The following is a 23,220-nucleotide window of genomic DNA, read 5'->3' as shown; positions in this document are numbered from 1 at the left end:
AGTTACAAAAGGGAAATTTGATTTCCAGCTTCCTGATTTTCAAGAGCTGCTTTGCTTTTTCCATTTTATTACCAAGGCCTGAACTTACAGAAGAGAGTAGTGTTCACATTTCCTAATATGTCATTTGTTTTGTGAAAATTAGATGCCAATCCACCTTTGCTGACTCATGTAGAGAAATGGCAGCTAAAACCTAGAGGAATATTTTCAGTTACATGAAAGCTTAACAGTGCTGATGCCTAACTGATTCAGATGGGATTGGAAGGGGGGCTCAAACTTGGCTTGATCTAGTATGTTTTTGTATCCCAAAAAGACAGTAGTTACACCATGAAAACCAAGCTGGCATTAATAATTGCTTTGTTTGTGCTTTTCTGCATCCAGAATTTGCCTTTTCTACATTTTGTGGCAGTTAATATGCAAAGCCCTTATTCTCTTTTTTTTTTTATATAGTTTTTATTCAAATTTTTCCAAAAAACAAACAAAACAAAGTAAGAAAAAACATAACAATACTACAACAAAAAATAAAAATAAAATGGTTGACTTCCGATTTGTCACAGATCAGCTATAAGTATATAATATACATCAAACCTGCCCCTTAATATGTACATACAGAATCCCTTTTCTCCATAAGCTGTCTTAATTAATCATCAAATCCCAGTATCATCATTTTATTTTGATCTTTCGACAAAAAGTCTAAGAGAGGCTTCCAATCCTTAAGGAATGTATCTGTCGATTTTTCTCTAAGTAAACACGTCAATTTATCCATTTCTACTAAGTCCATTAGTTTCAGTAGCCATTCTTCCATTGTTGGTATTGATTCCATTTTCCACTTTTGTGCATATAATAATCTTGCTGCCGTAATCATATATAATAATATTCTTCCATATTTCTTTTCTATTTGTTTATCCATAAAACCCAGTAAAAAAAATTCTGGTTTTGACTGAATATTTATCTTTAAAATTTTTTGCATCTTCCTACCTATCTGTGCCCAGAATAATTTCGCCTTTTTACATGACCACCACATATGATAAAAAGATCCTTCTTGTTGTTTACATTTCCAACAAACATTAGAGACATTACTATACATTTTTGACAGCTTTTCTGGAGTCATGTACCAACGGTACATCATTTTATAAAAATTTTCTTTAAGATTATAACATAATGTAAATTTCAAGCCTTTTTTCCACATATTTTCCCATTGATCCATTTGTATGTTATGACCAAAATTTTTTGCCCACTTTACCATGCACTCCTTTACTTGTTCTTCCTCCATATCCATTTTCAATAAAAGTTTATACATTTTTGCAATTATGTTTTCATCATTTGTATACAAACCTATTTCAAAATCAGATTTACTTATTTCAAACCCATACATTTTCTTGTCCATTTTATATCTTTCTAACAATTGTAAATAGGCAAACCAATGAAAACTATATCCTTCCTTTATCAATTGTTCTCTCTCTTTCATTGTGTATTCTCCATGTACATTTTCTAATAGTTCTTGATAAGTTAACCATTTCTCTTTTCCAGACATTTCTCTTCTATAAAACGCTTCTTGACTTGAGACACATAATGGTATTTTCGAATAAAACCTTGGTTTGTATCTATTCCATATTTTCAACAGAGAACGTCTTATAAAATGATTGTTAAAGTCTACGTTTACTTTTACTTTGTCATACCATAGATATCCATGCCATCCCCACTTCAGATTGTGGCCCTCCAAATCCAATAGTCTTTTATTCCTCAATAAGATCCATTCCTTTATCCAGACTAAACAGCAGGCAGCAAAATAAAGTCTCAAATTTGGTAATCCCAGTCCTCCTCTTTCTTTAGCGTCTTGAAGTAATTTAAATTTAACTCTTGGTTTTTTTCCTTGCCATACAAATTTAGAAATATCTTTTTGCCATTGTTTAAAAGGTAAATCAGAGGATATTACAGGTATTGTTTGAAACAAAAACATCATTCTCGGTAATACATTCATTTTTATCACAGATATTCTACCCATTAATGACAGTTGTAGTTTATCCCATCTTAGCAAGTCTTTCTTAATCTCTGTCCATAATTTTTCGTAATTATTATGAAACAGCTTTGAGTTTTTATTTGTCATGATGATGCCTAGATATTTCAACTTTTTTTCTATTGTAAAATCTGTCTTGTCCATTAACTCTTTCTGTTCCCTTAAAGTTAAATTTTTCACCAACATCTTTGTTTTTTGATTGTTGATCTTAAATCCTGCTAACGGTCCAAATTCTTTTAATTTGTCCATCAATATATGAATTCCTTCCAAAGGGTTTTCTAGTACAATTATCAAGTCATCAGCAAATGCTCTCAATTTATATTCTTCTTTTTTTATTTTTAATCCCGAAATCCTTTTATCTTGCCTTATATCTCTAAGCAGCACTTCTAAAACCAGAATAAATAAAAGGGGAGATAATGGACATCCCTGTCTTGTACCCTTTTGTATTTCACATGAATCCGTTAAGTCTCCATTAACAATTATCTGGGCCTTCTGTGATGTATAAATCGATCTGATCCATTTTATAAAGTTGTCTCCAAAATCCATTTGCTCCAAAACCTGGAACATAAATTTCCAATTCAAATTATCAAATGCTTTTTCAGCATCTAAAAAAATCAAAGCTGCTTGTTTATCATTTCGTTGTTCTAAATATTCCAACACATTCAAAACATTCCTGACGTTGTCACGTAATTGTCTTTTAGGTAAAAACCCTGATTGATCTTCCTGAATAAATTGTTGCAATATTATTTTCAATCTTTCAGCCAAAATCATTGTAAAAATTTTATAGTCATTATTCAGTAGAGATATTGGCCGATAATTTTTTGTTTTAGTTAAATCTTGGTCCTCTTTAGGTATTAATGTTATATTAGCATTTTTCCAACTATCCGGTATCTTTCCCTCTTGCAAAATAGAATTCATTGTAGACTGTAAGGGTAGCAAGAGTTCTTCCTCCAAACATTTATAATACATTGCAGATAGCCCATCTGGTCCTGGCGCCTTTCCTAATTTAATTTTATTTATAGCTTCAGATATCTCTCTTGACGTAATAGGGCCATTAATAACTTGTCTCTGAAAATCTGTAATTTTCGGCAAATTCTGTTTGGATAAATACTCTTCTATTTTTTCAGATGGAATTTCTTGACACTTATACAATGTTGAGTAATATTGATGAAAAATCTTTTTGATTTTTACATTATCTGTCAGCGTCTCATCTCCTTCTTGTATCTTTAAAATAATATTTTTTTGACGTTCTTTTCTTAATTTATATGCTAACCATTTCCCAGGTTTATTTGCAAATTCAAAAGTCCTTTGTTTAGCAAAATTTAATTTCCTTTCAATTTCTCTAACTGTCAACATTGATACTTGCTTCTGTAACATTTTAATTTGATTTACAATAGAAACTTTAGCTGGATTCTTTTTCAATTCTTCCTCTTTTTGTTTTATTTCTTCCAAAATTAATTGCATTTTCTGTTGTTTCTTTTTTTTTAATTCAGAATTACATTTAATAAAGTATCCCCTCATAAATGCCTTACTAGTATCCCAAACAATATTTTCACTTGTTCCTTTATATAAATTATATTCAAAGAACTCCTTTAATTTCTTCTTACATTCTTGTACTACTTTATCATTCTGTAATAAAGATTCATTTAGTCTCCATCTAAATCCAAGATTTTTTTTTTTTAAAGTTAATATCACAGGATTGTGGTCCGAAAAAGTTTTTGGTAATATATCCATTTTAAAAATATCCTTCGCTAAAATTTTTGACATCCAAATCATATCAATCCTCGAAAATGTTTTATGTCTTTCTGAAAAATAAGTAAATTCCTTTGCATTATCATTTATATATCTCCAGGTATCCACCAATTCTAAATGTTCCATGAGTTCAAAACAAATCTTCGGTAATTTACCTTGTGTCTCTTTGATATTTTTTTCAGAAAGCCTATCAATTTTTGGTGAGATTACCCCATTCCAGTCACCCATGACACACCAATGCTCATATGAAAACTCTGACAATTTTTCCATAAGTCCTGTATAAAACCTTGTTTTATCTTCATTGGGGGCATAAATACCCACTATCAAAATGTTTGTACCTTGTAAAGTAATTTCAACCCCCACAAATCTACCACTATCGTCCAATAATACCAATTTAGGAAGCAATTGTGGGTTAATATAGAGAACAACTCCATTTTTTTTTTTTGGTCCAGCTGAAATAAATTCTTCACCCAAATTTTTACAAATCAAATATTTGGAATCTTTCTTCTGAATATGAGTTTCTTGTAGACAAATTATATCCAATTTTAATTTTTTCAAATAATGAAACACTTTCTTTCTCTTCTGCGCCGTGTTGGCTCCATTTATATTCCAAGTTAGGTATTTGTAATCCATCATTAAGCGTGTATTTTAAAATTTGCCTGATGCTCCTTTTGATCCATCATCTTCCTTCCCCTCCTCTGCATATCCTTGTTGACTTTGTTTCCCAGGAACTATATCCATATCTTTGAGTTTATCTTCTTCCATATCTTTTGAAGCTTTTCTCAAGAAGTCCCTTGCTTTTTGAACAGTATTCAGTCTGTATTTCTGTTGTCTGAATGTAAAAATCACTCCTTCTGGAACGTCCCACCTAAATTGAATTTTGCATTGCTTAAGTTTTTCTGTAAGGAAAGCATATTCTTTTCTCTTACGTAAAAGTCTAATAGGAATTTCCTTCATCACCAGTATTTCCTTACCATCAATTTTAAAGGTATATTTAAAGTGTTGCTGTAAAACCATATCTCTGGTCGTCTTCTTTACGAAATGAACAAGCACATCTCTTGGAATTTTTTTCATTGTTGCATATCTGGAGTTAATTCTATAAACTTTGTCTATTTCAAATTCCATCCTATCTTCATTCAAGTCCAGAAATTTTACTAAAGCATTAACAATTTTATCTCTAATGTCTTCACCTGTTTCCTCAGGGATTGCACGGAATCTCAAACAATGCTCTTTATTTCTCATTTCAGTCACAGCTAAATAGTCCAAATTTTTTTCTAGTTCCAGATTTAGTATATCTGTTCTATTCTCCAAGGTTTGTACCTTTTCTTTAGTATTTTTTGCATCTTCCTTTATTTGCCCAATTGTCCCTTTAATCTCATCCACTTGTGTTTTAATATAGTCTTTTATATCTGTCAATTCAGTTTTCATTTCCTGTTTCATTTCCTGTTTTATAGCATTAATCCCTTCCATTATTTTTTGAAACATTTCTGGGGGTATATCCTCTTCCTGTGTATCAATAGAACCTCTTCGCCCCTGGGCCTTGGTTGTTTTTTTAGTTGTCATTTTCAAAAAGAGGCCTTTAATTTCTAATATTAATCACTGTTTCAGAACCTAAGGGCAGTCTATTTCTTTTCTTTTTTTCCCTCCACCAAAAAGAAGAGTTAATATTCCAGGCCTATTATTGAAATCCAGCCAGCACAACACAGTCCTTATCTGCTTCCAAGAATGCAAAACAATTCTGGTTGCCAAGACTAAACAATTAGTAGCATATACGAGCAGCGGATTCATCCAACAAGAAATAGTCCAAAGAGAAAAATAGTCCAAAATATAATAATTACCTCTCATCCGTTTTTAAACTTTAAAAGTCCAAATTCAAGCCAGCTTTTTGTCGTAAAAAAAGTATATAAGTTGTTTATATTTTCTTTCTTCCTTAATTATATTTAAAAGAGAAAAAGTATGACTCACCCAGGTTTCTCAATTGCTGATTCATAAACAAATCCCTTTTATTGCAGTAATTTAAGCCGAATGATAAGGTTTAGGCAGAAGTGGGCTCGCTGGTTAAGAACGTTTTTTTTTGGAGAGAAGAAAAAACGCTTCGCTTTATACCAGTTCAGCTTGCGTGGAATTCCTGACTCCGTCTTCAGCCGATCGGCTTGCCTTCTTATCTCAGGAATTTCCTGATCAATTCCAGCCGCCGACAGCTCAACGAAGTCTTGTGGAAGATCTGATCGGTTCTCCTATACCTTGGAGAACATTTAAGCCAGTCCAAGATTCCTCTTGGCTGGCTTTTAACCTGAAAGCCCTTATTCTCATTGTACTGCCAGTCTCCTCTCCAAAGTCCCATCACTGGTTATTTCTAATGCTTCTGCGTTCCCCAGCAGCTCAACCAAGAGTCCTTTCCCATCTTTCCCTTGCTTGTTCTTTAGAACTCAACATCCAACCTACTGCTTTATTTTGCACCCAAATTCAGTCCCTTGTGCAATCATTTCTCTTAAATTTGCCATGCCATTAAAGTCTGCTCTCATCTCCACTACCATTCTCAAAACATTGGTTCACATAGCATTATTTCATCTGCTGCTGCCCTTGTTACTTTAAATCTTTTGCCTTTACCTTCCCTTTCCTATACAGTAGGGCCCTGCATTATGGTGTTCCGCATTACAGCATTCTGCTGATGCGGCGGCTTTCAAGCAGGGGAAATTCCCCGTTTTAAAGCCGATTTTGACGTTTTGGCATCATTTTTTCATGACGCGGCCCATTATAGTTTATGGGACCCCGCTTTATGGCGATTTCCGCTTTACGGCGGGGGCCTGGTCCCTAACCCACCGTATTAGTGGGGCCCTACTGTATAGGAATTAGCTTACAGTTTAGTTGCTTAGTTCAACCTTGAAAAAAATAGGTGCTGGAAACAATGTAATCTTGTGGGAAAATCCACTCCTCCCTTAAGCATAAATTTGCCTCGTAATTCTGTCCCTGTTTGTTAAAATACAAGTGTATTTAATAAAAGTGCATTTCCAGTGGTGCGCCAGCAAAAAGTTGCTAAAATTTTGCAGTCAAAATGAGATCGCAACATTTGAAAGCAATCTTTTCCAGCTATGAAATAAATGTCAGTGGGAGGCTTATATTCCCTGAAGAAGAGTCATTTTAATACATTCTAAATAGGTCACAATAATATAGTTTGCCTTTTCTTATGAATGTACTGCACAATATTCTGGCATGTGTTATCTGCAAAAGAGAACTAGCACTAATCGGAAAATGCAAGCCCTGTTTTAAGCCAAGCCTCTTCAAATGTTGGATTCTGCACAAACTGAATTCTTTTTATAGGCTTGGTTATTTCATTTAGGGCCTGGGACTGCTGCTTTTGGTCTACTTGATGTCTGGGAAAAACACTTTTAGCTGTATTAATAGTCTATCTAAATAGAACAGCTAAAATTTGGCTACTCATGAAAGTCTAAGCTTACAATTTTTTTCCTAATAGAAATTGTTTATAATATTCTCTCCAAGAATGCTGTACAAACAGAGTTCATAAGAGGCAAAGGCCAACAAAATATAGTTTTCCAGTAACTAACAAATGTAACTTTGATGTTTGCATATAAAAGTTACAGATTCTGAAGCAAAGGCAACTGGGAAAAATGGGCAGCTGAATGGGTCAGACTGCGCAAACTAAAGAGATCCATGTCAAGGATCAGAAATGAGCAATTCAACATGCATACCCTGCCTATCTTCACAGGGCAGATCTGGCACCTGGACAAATATCACTACCAGTCCAGGGTGATGTAAAAGAAGGTGCATCCACAGCCAATTGCACAAGCTCTGTTCAAAGATGCATGCACGTGGAAAACCAAGAGTGAAAAGATGTCGCTCATATTCACCAGTAGAACTTCAACCCTATAAAAACCGGAATGATGCATGCATGTAGGAGGACCATCCAATCCATCCATCACTTACATAAGACAGTTTGTGTCCCAAAGGGGAATATTTTCCTCTGTTGGCAATCTTCTCTTTAGTAAAGAATGTTACTGATATCTTACAGCAGGGGTGAGGAATCTGTGGCCCTCCAGATGTTGTTGAGCAACAACTCACATCAACCCCAGCAAGCATGGCCAATGGTCACAAAAGATGGGAGTTGCACTCCAGCAACAGCTGGAGGGCCACAGATTCTCCAGCCTTTTCCTCCATACTACTACCAAACTGGTAGATTACATTTAAAGATGCAGCGAGGTAAAAAGAACACATTATTAAAAGCAGTGGTACCTTTTGTACTGGGATTTATGGCATTGTGCCAAGGTTTTTTAGCGTGTTTCATATATCTTTGCAAATTGGGCTAATGCCTGTAACTTTCTTGTGTGTGTTGTTGCCCAGGATCTGAGTTAACATTACCTTCATAGTGTATAACAGTAATACATAAGTACCAAGGAAGCTTGTAGGAATATGTAGAAAGACTATGGCGTACACTGGGAATGTTGCATCTTTCAGCTGAATCTGCTCCTCGGATCAAGCTCATATTACCTTCATCTCTCTTCCTTTGCATTCAGTTTAACTTTAGAATTATGTAGCACTTAACACTCTAGTATAGTCAGGATCTCCATTCCTCAATTTTCCAAATGTTGGTCCTGATGGAGCCAAAGCTGCACCATCCACTTGCAACAGAGAGATAGTAGCAAGGGGGTGGGGAGAGAGAGAAGAGAACTGCAAGGTTTACAGAAGTACAAAAGAATTCTTAAGGGGAAAAGTCTAAAAGGGGGACAAAAACAGCTCAGTGAGGATTGAGCATACTAAACAGGCATATGAGCCCATTCAACTAAACATACAAGCCTGCTGGATCATCTCAGTGGTCCATCTTGTCCAGCATCCTGTTCTCACAGTGGCCAACTAGATGCCCATGGGAAGCCCACAAGCAGGACCTGAGTGCAACAGCACTCTCCCCTCCTGCAGTTTCCAGCAACCCATATTTGGAAGCATATTGCCTCTGACGGTATAGAGACAGAGTGTAGCCCTCAAGGCTCTACAAATTCCTCCATGAATTTGTCTAATTGTCTAATCCTCTTTTATAGCCATCCAAGTCTGTGGCCATCACTGCCTCTTGTGGGAGCAAATTCCATAGTTTAACTATGTGTTGTGTCCTCTTGGGGAAAACAGAAAAGGGAGGCGGAGAAATTGAAGAGATGGGCTATCCTGTACAAGGATATGCCTGCCTGGCTGGAATCCTGAACAGGAGCACTGCAGGCTGCAACATTTTGTTGTAGGTGCTGCTAGCAGCATACAAAATCTTAAAGAGTTGCAACACTAACATGTAGAGACTGTACAGAAAATGTCGATACCTTAAAACTTGAAAATTTATTTGTTATAAGTGGAACAATGAGCTTTTTTTTTTTTAACCACACCCTGGATGAAATTTGGCAGGACTGCCCAAAGACAGATAAAATTTCTTTTGTGGGCCAGCCTCAGCTTGTGGGCCACCTGTTGCCCACCATGTTCCAGAGACTCAAATGTTGGTTTTACTTGACCTTACAAATTCCTCTCTTTATGTTTGTGGAAGATAGCCGGCAACTGCTGATCCCAGGCCTTTAAGCTTTTCAGCTGCAACAGAGTAGGGGGAGGGATTTTCCTCCCCCAAGTATCTGGAGCCTTCCAAGCATTCAGCCACATGTGTGTAAGGTTTTCTTCCCTGTCTCACGTGACACAAGGCAGAAGCTCAAACATTACACAATAATCAAAATATGCCTCGAGCAAAGCTGAGCCAAAAAGCTGAAGCTGCTCCAAACTGGGAATGCAAATGAAAGAAACCCAGTTTCACAAACTTCGAGTCAGACACTTGAGAATGCAAAATTGCGACCTCTTCATTTAAAGGAAAGGAAGCACTTTACAACAACAATTAGGAATACCACGAACCTAGACAACAATGCTCTGCAGTGAAACATCTGTTTAATATTCAACCGTTTTCCTACTGGATGGCAGGATCTTCTTGAAGGCATTTGTGCTGGTGAGTACTATTTTTTTTAAAATTTATTAAACTATTTTCTAAAGAAGACTTAGCCTGATCCAATGCATTTGACTTGGAAGTAAGGCTGCAGTCCTAACGCCACTTACCTGGGAGTAAGCCTCTTTGAAGTCAATAGGATTTACTTCTGAGTAGGATCCCACTAATGCAGTTTACTCTCAACTAAGTGCACACAGGATTGCAGCCCTGGAAACCCTGCACATCTTTACTCAAAAAGTAAACCCCATGATATTCAACGGAGCATCATCCCAGGTAATAGTGGGTAGGGCTGCAGCCTTAAAACAGTTCATTATTTGAAGCCTGGACGGAACTCCTTAATAGGGCTATTTGCAAGTTAAAAGGAGCAATGCGTTGGTGAAATACTGTGTTTAAGATCAATGCTTTGTCTGTGCAACCGTTGCGAAAGAAAGTTTGAAACAGGAAAAGTCCCAAATTATCACTGTACAGACTCAATAGCAACTGAGCTCCAAGTTTTGAAACAGGAAAAAGCCGAGGAAGGCCAAGTTCATTCCTGGTATCACTCTCTTCTCTCTCCCCAAACTCTACCAGACAATGGCTTCCTTTTAAGACTAGGAGACTTCATGCTACCACTAACAAGGATGTATTGTTTTTATACTAACCTTCTAGCCAAAAGGTCAAGCCTCATGGAAGGTTTCTCCTAAGGAGGATGGTCAATTTAATCCCCAACAAAATCCAACATTTTAGAAGCTGTACCCAAATACTCAATCTGAAGTGACAGTTGCTATTTAACCACCATTTATATAGTGGGTCATATGACCTTTGCCTTTGGATGTCAAATTAAAGGGATAGCTTAATTTGTAATGGGATCAGACTGTTTCACCTATCTACCAACAAAGGCTCAGGGGAAGACAAAAAACTAAAAACAAAGAGAGATGCTGTTGACTAGGCACCAGCTTGGGGATCTTGAATTCCAAGTATTTCTATGTATTGACAGTAATTATTCAATAGGTGCAAAGCAACAGGGAACAGAGGAGAATATTTACAAAACAGAACTCCTTTTCAGATACTAATATCTCTCTCTGCCTTCCGCATGTTCTCAATTATATATATTTCAAAATAGTTACGATCCTTAAATAACAATAATTTGTAACACATTTCTCCAGCGAGTGATTTGGGATTAGAAGATGCATGGCAAAAGATGTGTGGGTTTCACCCCACCCCTCCTCATACGCCACACACACATCATTTTCTCATGAATTTCCTGTCCAGGAAGCTGTTACATTTCAGAATGATGAAAGTGCCAAGGAAGGGAACCCAAATATGAGGAGCAAAAGAAAGGGAAGCTTTGTCTTTCTTTGTTTCTTTTCTTTATGGAACTGAGGCTGCAATCCTATCTTTACTTATCTGATAATGAAGCCCCATTGAACTCAGGGATTTACTTCATTCAGAGTATGTATACGATTATATGGTAAAACTCCAAACCTGCAACAAGTGCCTAATAGAGCAGAAACTGATCCTTTTCCCCAGCACAGAGATGCAATGATAGGAAAAGGTGTACCTACTGGTTTCTATTGGTATGGTAGGGAGTATTTATTAGTAGGGTTGCCAGGTTCAGGGCCTGAGACTGATCCTGTATCTTTAGGAGAAGAGAAAGTCAGCCAAGTGCAGGTGTTCTTGCAACATTGTAATGGGAATAACCACAAGGTGGAATTCTTCCGTCAACCTGCACAACTTTTAAAGATACAGAAGATCTCTTGGAGGCCGGGCCTGGTGAAGTCTCCCTGGGTCTTGGGCACTCCATCTCTGTGCCCCCCCTTTTCGTCAAGATCAGTGCATCCATCTCCATCTGTCATTTCGAACAATAGCACCAGTCTACTGAGCATCTCCTGCAAGGCCAATAGCTGCAACATCTCATCTGTCTCATGGGTGGCCCAGTCCTTTGGAAGAGAGAACCGGGGCTGGCAACAGCACCCAGCATCCTTGGACAGCAGCCTAGCATGGCCAGTTGCTGATGCCTGCCCAAAAATGTAAATGTACTGCCTTCAAGTCGATTCCAACTTATGGTGACCCTATGAATAGGGTTTTCGTGGTAAGCGGTATCCACAGGGGGTTTGCCATTGCCTTCCTCTGAGGCTGAGAGGCAGTGACTGGCCCAAGGTCATCCAGTGAGCTTCATGGCTGTGTGGGGATTCAAGCCCTTGTCTCCCAGGTCGTAGTCCAACACTCTAACCACTACACCACACTGGCTCTCAATGCCTGCCCTGGACCTTCTTAATTTCTTTCCTGACCTGGCATGCTGAGCCACACCAGACAGCAGCATAAGCCACCTTTAAATTTCCCCCAATGCTCTTGACCTAATGTTGATTTGGGGCACCGTAAGAAATTAAAGGGTTGCTAAACGCAGCTTCCCATTGATGCTTAGATTGTTGCTTTTGCAACTAGATAAGTCCACCAGAGCAGAGGAAGGCACCCACCAGAGGACACTTGCCAAGGGTCCCTTCATACCTGAAACCAAACCAGGAGATACTATGCTATGAGTGGTATTGATGTGTACAGCTGTGTGCAGTGTAGATAAGTGCATCGCCCCCAGACAGGCGGAAGGGGAAAGCAAATAATATTGGAATGTTGCTGCTCATTCTTACTGCAAAGCTGAGAGTCACCAGCCCTCAGGGTACTAAGCTGTAAGAACCCAGGTCTGCTTAAAGATTCCAGAGAGTAGGGTAACCAGAACTGTCAGAGACACACATTTACCTGCATTGCAATTATTTGGAGGGAGTAGATTATCAGGTTGGCACTGTGCTCCTTGCAGTTAGGAATATAGGAAGCAGCCTTATACCAAGTCAGACCATTGGTCCATTCTTGTTCAGTATTATCTGCGCTGACTGGTTAGCAGCTCTCCAGGAGTTCAGATGGGGGGACATTACCTGCCCTACCTCAGCATTCCCTGGAGATGCTGGGGATTGAACCTGAGATCTTCTGCATGTGAAGCATGCAACTTCCTGGCTCACACACACCTCATCCACTCCTGTTGTGACTTTCTTAAGGCCATTTTGTCTATGACTATGCTTGGTTCAAATTCAGGATGATCCATTACTCCATGCCAAATCAAATAGCATTTCTGTTTAGCTTCATCTTCCTCGTGCTGTAAGCTTTCAAAATCTAAATGATATTAGAAAGGTTTGGCAAATGAGCAACATGACACAAGAAAGAACTAACCATCAGTCTGGGAAGAGAATAAATAAAGAACTAAATGACAGGTTTCTCATTAAACAAGGGAGACTTTGCAAATAAGGCTTCACAAAGGCTATGGCGTGTCATCACAGGCTGTGTCGACAGTATGCTACTAACCCAGACTTGTGTCTTCATTGAAACATGGCTGACTCCTAGCATGGAATCAGCCCATATGGCATTGCAGGAGATTCTGGAGTGCACTCCCGCTCTTGTGACAGCCCGAATTCATATGCTGTACTTAACAAAATCGTACACCGAAGCGGCTCCACCATAGTCTGCCTGAATGGTCACTGATTCATAGGGTTGCCATAAGTCGTAATCAACTTGAAGGCACATAACAACAATGGTCAAGCCAGTGAACAGTGCTTTGGACCTGGACCCTGGGATGGATATGGATTTAAATCCTGTTCTCATCTTCTTTAACCCATGGCAATGATAGATGGAGATGGAATACATGCCCATAACTGCTTGTGTTTAATTTCTTATAGGTATCGCCATGATCTCCCCAATTCTGCTTGTCTGGATTGTGCCCTGCATTGCCATCCAGCTTCTCAGCAGCTTTGTAAAAGCAGAAAGTCAGAAGGATTCCCAGCAACTCATATGCAGTGTGCCAGGACCGCCAGGCCCTCCTGGTGCTCCTGGAGTTCCAGGTTCCCCTGGAGCTGTAGGAAGGATGGGTTTCCCAGGGAAAGATGGACAAGATGGAAAGGATGGACAGAAAGGGGAGACAGGAGAGGAAGGTAAGAGTCTACTACTCCCTGTTAAAGTTCAATCTGTCACAGTAGTAGTGTACAAAGAGCAGGAGATGCCAAATTGGCCAATCCCAACTCAGTCCAAATTGGATGTCTGCCTGCCGTCAATAATGGTGTAGTGGTAAATTCTGATGTGCGGGAGCTCTTCATGATAATCCCAATAGCCATGCACCTTCTAAATGAAACCATAAAACAAAGCTGAACTTTTTCTCAAAACAAGCATTGTCTTCAATACCAAGACAGCTTTTTGCTTACTTTCCCTTCCCGCTCTGCATAGCATCCAGCTTGATGAAGACTTTTAGTGAATTGAAAAGACTGCTCACTATTTTGTGACATTTTTCGTTGGTCATAATAAAGCAACTTTAGAATTTTTTCAAATAAGAGTGGCTGTTGAACTCTTAGCCATGCAGGCTTATTTGGTTTTCTCTTTAAAAAAAAAAAAAAAGGGAAAAAAGAACAATTCTCATTAATTTGGCAGGCAGACTATTAGCAAATAGCACCCCAGGAGATGACATAATTGTCCCTGCTGTGAAATACAGTAGGGCCCCACTCATATGGCAGGTTCCTTTCCAGGCCCCTGCTGAAAAGCAAAACAGCTGTGAAGTAGGGCCCTACTCAGCTGTAGCGCAAGAGCTTCCTGCTCTACAGCTGATCGCACCATCAGCTGTAGTGCAGGGAGCTCCAGCTGACAACGATCAGCTAGAGCGTGTGAGCTCCCCGCGCTACAGCTGATCGCCCCACTGGCGGCGCCATATTAGCAGAACGCCAAAAAGCAGAGCGCCGACAAGCGGGACCCTACTGTAAATGGTGGTGATTCATCCCTGCCTGTTGAGGTTGCAATCCTAATGCCCCTTTGAACACAATAGGACTTACTTCTGAGTAAACATGGTTAGGATTGCATGGTCAGGACATCATCTAGCACACGCTGCATCACAACTGCAGATACAAGATGAGCCTATTTTTGCAACTCCTTATTTACACCACTTAGCAGGATTGTATGATTAAGGCAAAGAGCATTAAAACATACATTTTCATCTGCCACCTCCAAATACACTGGGCTTTTCCCGGTTTTTGTTTCTTTGTAAAGGTAGGAAAACTGAAGGTCATAGTGGCCCCCAATGATTGTTTCTACGATTATGTCTTCAAGCGGGAATAAATCAGTGCTCCATCTTTTTCTGTTAAAAACAACGGGTTGTATCCATAATGTTCTGTTCATTCCATCAACATCTGGTCTAGAGGACTGGGGGACCTGTTGGAGCAGATTTTGGGGGTGGACAGGGAGAGAAGATGAAGCAGAAATACCACTGTGCAAGCAGAACTTGGTTTACACAGCTTTAGATGCAACCCATACTTCACATGCTTTAAAAGGTACAGAACCTATTTTCCCTGTGTACATGATGATGATTTATACTGATTTTCTAGGCAAATGAGCACAGGTACTGTTGTTTTTTGAAACAGTGACATTAGTTCAACCCCACCCACCACCCATGGATAGAATCTGTTACTGAAAGGAGTTCCTGTTACACTTCCTTGCCTGTTCCATCACTGCTCATAGTGAAGTCCAGAAACATCCTAAAAGTCCAGTGATAAGTAAGTGGCTATTCAGTCACTTCCTTGAATACTCATGGCAGTCTATTGTCTCCTAGGTCCACAAGGCAGAACAGGAAATGCTGGCAAACCAGGGCCAAAAGGAAAAGCAGGAGCCATTGGCAAAGCTGGTCCTCGAGGTCCAAAGGGCCTGAAGGGAAACCCCGGGAAAAACGGAGGTCCAGGAAAGAAAGGCCCCAAAGGAGAACAGGGAGACCCTGGGATGCCAGGCCCCTGCAGCTGTGGGGCCAATAAAGCCAAATCAGCCTTCTCTGTGGCAGTGACAAAAAGCTACCCAAGAGAGAGGTTGCCCATCAAATTTGACAAGATCCTCATGAATGAAGGTGAAAATTACAACACTTCCAGTGGGAAATTTATATGCAGTATCCCTGGCATCTACTACTTCACCTATGATATCACTTTGGCTAATAAACACTTGGCTATTGGGCTGGTGCATAATGGGCAGTATAGGATAAAAACATTTGATGCCAACACCGGTAACCATGATGTAGCTTCTGGATCGACTATCCTGTCCCTGAAGCAGGATGATGAGGTGTGGCTGCAGATATTCTACTCTGAACAGAATGGACTCTTTTATGATCCCTACTGGACAGACAGCCTTTTTACTGGCTTTCTGATATATGCTGACCAGGATTATCTCAATGAAATATAAAGGGAAGACTGTCAGCACTAGCAAATCCTAACAGAGAACAGAGCATGAAAAATTATAGCTGTAATGTACATAAATCTTTGAAATAATCGAAGCAGGCCTGACATGGACTGTGGCGCACAGCCATTGCTACAATATTTATAGATGACAGTTTAAGCCCAGGATAGTCGACACAGTGGTTGCCATATGTTGTTTGACTACAACTCTGATCATCCCTGAATGTCGGTCATGCTGAATGGGGCTGATAGAAGTTGGAGTACAACAGTATCTGGAGGATACCACTTTGGCTGCCCCAGTCTAAGCCTTTGTGTTTCTTTGTCTCAGTCTGTGGGGCCTCTTAAAAAATCATTCTTGCCAAAAAAACTCTGAGTAGTCAATCAGATTTTTTATTGTTTGAAGCCTATGGCCATTACAATGGAAATCACAAAAAAATGAAGACAATCCAGTAAATTAAAACATATAATTTTTAAGAAGTGCAGATTATAAAAACTTTAAACTGTAAACTTTCCCAACGTTTCTAGAAAATTCTGAAATGCATAGAGAAATCTATCTCTAGGTGAACTGCATAAAGGGAATTGTAGAATATGGTGCACAGTTTCTTTGATCTGGCCTTATCCGCATACACAAAGACTTGTTGGCCTATAAAAGAATTTACCAGTCAGATATTCTGTGGGCATAGTTTGAAATCTAAGCTGAGTAACATATGTCCCAAGGGAAAAATGTAATTACCACAGATAAACAGCCCTTTATGGTCAGTTTAATTTTAATAAGGTACATTGAGGACTTAAACATTCTTCACCTAAATATGAGACTTAACTTTTGGGGGGCTAGGAAGAGGTTTTCACACCTTCCAACCATAAGGCAATATACTTCTGTTTACTTTGTACCTAGTGAATCACCTAAAATTCATCTTTAGTTTTACTAATAAAAAAGACTATCATTTTCTTTTGCTCACAAGGAATCTGCATGTTTCAATCACTGCTGGAGAGAGAGCAAGTAACTACTAGATTTTGGTTTGGATCCATGGTTCCTGACTGTGAGTGGAAGTCTGCTCATGGGGTGCTCCTGCTGGATGAAGTAAGGGTGGGATTTTTGCCAGTTCTTCCTTTTCTCTACAACCTCCTATAAACTCTAAAAAAGATGCTCTGGAAGGTTGGGGAACCCTCCAGAACAGTGTGGGAGATGGTGTTGGGGGCTGCAGAGGGAAGAGAGAATCAGCAAGAATTGCCTTCCTCCAGTCAGTCTTACTCCCTTCTGCAAATGGAAGGAGGCCTTAGGATAGAAAGATGACTTACACTTGCACATTGGTCCATTTAGCTCAGTGTTATCAACACTTACTGGAAGCAGCTCTTCAGGGTTTCAGGCAGGAATCTCTCCCAGCCCTCCCTAAAGATGCTGGGGATTGAACCTGGAACCTTTTGCATGCAAGGGAGATGCTCTACTACCGAGTAACAGCCCCCAAATGTTCATGGAAAGGACATTCTGGGTCCAACCCTTTATATTTTCAAAAATGAAAGAACATGTAATTTTGCTTATTTATGCCAATAGTCTGGGTGTACTGTATTGTGAAACCTGTCTGGCATGACACTTAGTGAAACTAATCTAGCCCTGTCTCTGTCACCCCTCCTGTGCTCTGCCACCATTTTAAGACTATGGCTGCTTTCACACATGGGGCTAATAGCACTAGTTTAATGGATTAAAAAGGTAGCGCTTCTGTCCCAATTTTTAAAATCCCTTTCACACTGCAGTACCTCTTGCGATAAGGAACAGTATTTTTTCAGCCAATATAGTGGCATTTTGCGCAACTGTCTTTCACACAGCTTGTTTTCGTCCCTCACCCATGCACACTGTTCCCACTGTGTAGGAGGTCTAAGATCTCGTCCTGTCACCATGAAAGCCCTCTCCCTTTAGGATCTGACTTCTTAAATTGTTTTAGTTGTATCAAGACAAGGGTATGTGTGGGAAATGCTGCTGCTATCTGCACTGATGCCGGAATACTGGTACAATGTTTGTCAGGCAAAAAAAAAAAAAACAACCTGCATGACTAAAGGGCGGGAACGCACTGCATGCTGGGATGCCTGTCACATGAGTGGCAGCAGCTAGCGAAAAACTCCCGTGATCTTCCAGGTTCCCAGCCTTGCTAACGGATTGTTTCCGGTATCATTTATTGCGGAAATTAGTGCTTTACTTGCACTACATTCCACCAGAATTCCAGAGCTACCCGGTATATCGTGTGAAAGCTCAAATATAATGCGCAAATTACCAGGTAAGAAATAGTCAGAATAATGGAATAAAGTGCAGTGTGAAAGCACCCTATTATACAACGCAAACTTGAGGCAACTACATCAGGTGATATTCAGCTAAGTCCTGCTCAGAGTAGACCCACTCAAATTAATGAACCTAAATTAGTCATGGCCATTCATTTCACTGGATTCTACTCTGAGCAGGACTAATGTTGAATACCAGCATGTCCAGTTTTTTCTTACCCTAACGTTTGTTTTGTTCTACGTCTATTCTGAAGAACTCAAAAGGCTGCCCTCAATTCTGTGGTATTTGGGTTGATCCTAATAATATTACTATCTCTTGATTACATAGCATGATTCTCTACCTAAAGAGAAACTAAGAAACCCCCAAGGACAAAATAAAAAGAAATAATGTATGAAAAAATATGGTGAATGTTGACCACATTGTGGAAAAAAATATATGAGATTCAAGATCTGGAGCAAAACACCACAATGTCGTCTTCAAGAGATCAAATAACAGAATGAAGATATTTTTGCTACATTTTTGAGTCCCATCATTTTGTCCCTACATTTACTGCAGATCTGAACTGAAATTAGTTAAATGTTAAGTTGTTACGAGTGTTGGACTAAGGCCTGGGAGACCAAGGTTCAAATCTCCACTTGGCCATGAAGCTCACTGTGTGACTTTGAGCCAGTCACTATCTCTCAACCTACCTCACAGGGTTGTTGTGAGGATAAAATAGAGGTGAGATAGAAACGTGGATACTCCCTTGAACTCCTTTGAGGAAAGGAAGAGTGTAAATGTTTTTTATTGTACCTTGTGTATTCTATTGTAAACCGCTTTGAGATCTTTTAGATAGTAAGCGGTCTATAAATGGAAATAATAAATAAATAAATGTTGTAAATTACTAATAAATAATTGGTAAAGGAAAAAAAGATAAGTAGAAACCAACAACATTACCATCAGCCAAACTGACAGCACATAAAGCTGTATATAGGTATAATGCCACCTAGTGACTAATTGTTCTGTGCCATTTTAATTGCAACCAACTGCTGGTCTTATAATAAATAAGGTACATATAAAAGTGCTTCTTAACATGCTCGCTTCACATACATGCACATGATGTCGTGCAATTTTAAATGTTCAGGAATTCAGTTTTTCAACCAGTTGAGGGTGGCTTTCCATATGCCTTTTCATGATTTTTTTATGCGTGCTTCCACACATTTTTTCATTCACAGTATACAGTTAAAGCAGTTGTTATACCACCTGAAACAATTATGGCTTCCCCCAAATAATCCTTGGAACTGTCATTTATTAAGGGTGCTGAGGGTTGTTATGAGAAAAAAAAACCCCATTCCCAAAGCTACAAGTTCCAGAGATCTCTAGAAAGGAGGATTGATTACTAAACCACTCTGGGAACTGTAGATTGGTGAGTGGAATAGGAGTCTCCTAACAGCTATCAGCACCGGTAATAAATTAGTTTCAGAATTCTTTGGGGGAAGCCATGACGGTTCAAAGCGGTATGATGCTGCTTTCAATATATAGTCCAGATGGGGCTGAATATTCATTGTTATTTTATACCAGTGATTTGAGTTTGATGGAATGCAACTGAGCTGTTTCCTTGTCCTCCTTCACCCTCCACCACCTTTTTATGCACTGGGCAAGCTTATTTCTTTAACTATACGCGTGCACCTTTTAAAAAACAAAATCCCAAGGAGGTGCCCAAGAGTAAATGTTATCTGCCTTAGGTCTCATGTATCACAATGGGCAAAATGGTGACTTGTTTTCTTTGTGGGAGTCAACATCCATTTCCATTTGTTTTTTGTGTTTTTTTAATACGGAGGTCATGCACAAAACTTGTAGAGGGGTTTGTATAAGTCAAAATAAGCACACTTGTACATTTTGGGCCAGTGGAAACAAAATAGCTAAGTTGTGCTCAAGTGAGGAACAAACAGAAGTATGTGGTGTGGAGACAGAGGTCACCCACCAAAATGTCACCACAAACGTCAGTCCACCCATCCAAATAAACACACTTCTACACCAGTAGTGACTGTGGGTGTACAACGGCTTATCTTTACTTACTGGATTTTGTGAAAAATGTACAGGCTGGCATTTTGATGTGAAAAACATACATGTGTGAGGAGCACCAATTCGGCAATAAACTTTCATCTGGAGGCACCCTATATCTTCTATGAAAAAGTTGACGCATAGTATTGCTTTTGTATTACATTAGACAATTTGAAATGCATTATTGGTGGCCTGCTCCAGAGAACCAAGGGGGGGGTAGCCTCTCCCACACAACTGGAGGGAAGCATGATGATCTTTACCATGGAAGAAACTTCATGTGTGACCAAGTGAGCATCAACTGGAGTAGTGGTGACATCATTATAGCTTTATGGGTGATAATGTGACTAGGTCACTTTAAAAAACGCTTTATATCTTTTCCAGATTATTAGTTATCTGAGTCCTCTTTAACACCTTTCAGCACATCACTGCTTCCAATTTGGGACCCCAGATTTCTCAAAGAGGGACTTTGGCTGCAATTCTAATCCCACTAATCTGGGAGTAAGCACCACTGAATTAATTAGGACTCACTTCTGAGTAGAGACTCATAGAGACTCTAAGTAGAGACTTTGAATTTAAATTCCAAAGTAAGGAACTCTTCGTTCATGATTGATTGATATTCATGTGCTGTGTGTGTCTGAGCTCAGCAAGTGAGAACTGCACTTTACTCTCTTTATTGCTGGAGCCTTCGCTTTGTTTCCATATCCTTCAAGCATATTGGATAGCATTAATGCTGCAGGAAGAAACCTAGTCATAGCACATCCAAACTCAGAGTCAAGAATCCTTGACTGATGTTGATGGCATGCATACCTTTAAGCAATGGTGAAGACTTCCACTGGGTATTCCAAGATTCTGATGTTTTGACAGTTGGGCAGTTGTTGAAGGAATTCTCGGAGACCAACTTAGAAGAAAGTTTGCCATTTTTAACATCACATAAATTTGGTAACTATATGTCTTTATTTTTTCCAATAAATTCATGTGAGAGGGCTCTCATACAAGACTGTTATCTAAAAGTATAACACCAAAGAATATGCTAAGAAAGATTACCTCTGAAAATATATTGCTCCTTAAGGCTCCGCTTTAGCTTGTTATGCAATGAGTCAATCTTGCAAAGGAAGTTACCTCCACTGGAAGGATACCACTGGTGAACCTCTAGGAAAGGGGCCGACAACCTGCAGCTCAAGCATCATAGGCAGCCCATGCTTTAATTTCATGAAGGTGGAGGGAACCCAGAAAGATTGAAGAGAGTGGGAGGGGGGAAATGGGGGTGAAATGGAAGGTCATAGGTTCCCCATCCCAGATTTAAACTGTTTATGGTATAGTGACTTTTATTAATATATAGCAGTAAGGTCAAACATGGCAAACAATATGCTGATTATTTCATAAAAGCATCCGCTAACACCTGTTTTAGTAAGAATAGCAAGCTTTTAAATTTCCATTTTAATTTCGCAAACTTACTTTTCCTATGTTGTGAACTGCAAAATCAGCTATACTATTTTTCCTACAGTCATGATACTGCCAGTTCCTTTCCCTGTCCCCCACGGTGGCATAACATGCCACTATGATGTGCCATCCACAGGCCGACCCAAGTAATCAATGTGCATTTAACCTCTGCTTCCATACTGTCAGATATGGGAAGTGAAGTGCATGAAACTCTAGAAAGTGTCTTGATCTGAATGTGACAATAGACCAAGGGCAAGTGGCCGTGAAGGCTTGTTTGTCATCATTTTGGTGGGTTTTTAAGTACATCACAAGGATTTTTTGCTTTTCAGTGATTCCCCCATTCATCTCAACTCTTAGTTATCACTAAGCATATCACCCCTGTGCTTTATCGATTTCACTGGCTCCCAATTTGTTTCCGGGCCCAATTCAGAGTGCTGGTTCTGACCTTTAAAGCCCTAAACAGCCTTGGACCAATGTACCTGAGGGACCGCTTATGCCCATATGCATCGGTCTGGGATTTAAGATCATCTGCCTCTGGTCTCCTCTGCGTGCCTGGAGTGAAAGGTGTTAGATTGACAGGCACGCAGGAGAGAGCTTTTTCAGCTGTGGCCCCCAAGGTCTGGAATACCCTACCCCAAGAAGTTCGCTCTGCTCCCTCCGTGTTGGTTTTCCAGAGACTTCTGAAAACAATCTTGTTCCGGTAGAGCCTGACACTGATTTTATGATCTTATGTCTTCTACGTTAAATTTTACCATCGTAGTCCCTTTAGTATCAATCCCCATATATATATATAGTATTTTATGTATTTTAATTGTATTTTATGTATTTTAATGTTTTTGTGATTTTACTGCTTGCAATTTTATGTACATGTCTGATTTGATTTTTGTAAGCTGCCCTGAATGCCCTATTATAGGGTAGAAGGGCGGGATAGAAATATTTTAAATAAATAAATAGTTCTGCATCACTGCCCAAAAATATGCCTAAAATTCTGGAAACTAACGATATGTGTTTTCAAAAATAATTTCTTTTCATCTGTGTATATAGCATTGAACTTGTGGAAAGGCAGAGGACCTCCTGCATTAATTTCTAGCTATGTATTTTATAAATGACAAAAAATACTTCAGTGTGAGTGGAAATAAGGTTTTTAAAGCTTTAAAAATGTTTTTTAAGATGTTTTGTTTTAATATGTTTTTAATGGTTGTTTTGTTTTAATATATTTTAAAGTCTGTTTTTATCAAGTGTTTTTAGTGCTTTTGTTTGCCACCCTGGGCTCCTACTGGGAGAATGGGAGGGATATAAATCTAATAAATAAATAAATAAACATTCCTTGATTCTGTGATTCTCTTTACTTGGCAAGGTCTTAGATAAAAGCTATCCTCCAAATCTTATGCGGGGCTTTATCCTGCTTCCAGTTCAGCATTAAACAAGCGTAGGAAGTGTGATTTATTACTGAGAAAGTTGGTGGATCTGGATTCAAATTCCAGCTTTGCCCTTGCCAATTCTC

The 23,220-nt window shown here is 39.1% G+C and overlaps 2 protein-coding genes across 4 annotated transcripts in view; one reads left to right on the top strand and one right to left on the bottom strand.

Moving 5' to 3' along the window:
- The window catches only part of PTTG1 (PTTG1 regulator of sister chromatid separation, securin), a 294,965-nt gene that overhangs the window by 43,472 nt on the left and 228,273 nt on the right, over positions 1–23,220 (bottom strand). The window contains exon 1 of one of the 3 annotated variants that reach the window (XM_061616759.1): positions 9,542–9,548. The exons of the other annotated variants lie outside the window; for them this stretch is intronic. The gene's annotated coding sequence lies outside the window, so the exon portion shown is untranslated. Of the gene's footprint in view, positions 1–9,541; positions 9,549–23,220 lie in introns of those variants that run through there. 3 annotated transcript variants of the gene reach the window in all.
- C1QTNF2 (C1q and TNF related 2) lies at positions 9,383–22,892 on the top strand. Its single transcript, XM_061616755.1, has 3 exons — positions 9,383–9,746; positions 13,445–13,696; positions 15,355–22,892. The coding sequence occupies exons 2-3, from the start codon at positions 13,453–13,455 to the stop codon at positions 15,966–15,968; spliced, it is 858 nt and encodes a 285-aa protein (XP_061472739.1). The 5' UTR covers positions 9,383–9,746; positions 13,445–13,452; the 3' UTR covers positions 15,969–22,892.

Source organism: Rhineura floridana, chromosome 3 (assembly GCF_030035675.1).
Source record: "Rhineura floridana isolate rRhiFlo1 chromosome 3, rRhiFlo1.hap2, whole genome shotgun sequence".
Classification (NCBI taxonomy): Eukaryota; Metazoa; Chordata; class Lepidosauria; order Squamata; family Rhineuridae; genus Rhineura; species Rhineura floridana.
The sequence above is the reverse complement of the archived record's forward strand: the minus strand, read 5'-3'. Positions and strand labels throughout refer to the sequence as shown.

Excerpts from the sequence above, each read along its gene's own strand:
- C1QTNF2 (XM_061616755.1), top strand. The coding sequence starts at position 13,453 with ATGATCTCCCCAATTCTGCTTGTCTGGATTGTGCCCTGCATTGCCATC. Across the intron at positions 13,697-15,354 it reads AGGGGAGACAGGAGAGGAAG|GTCCACAAGGCAGAACAGGA; the intron begins GTAAGAGTCTAC and ends ATTGTCTCCTAG.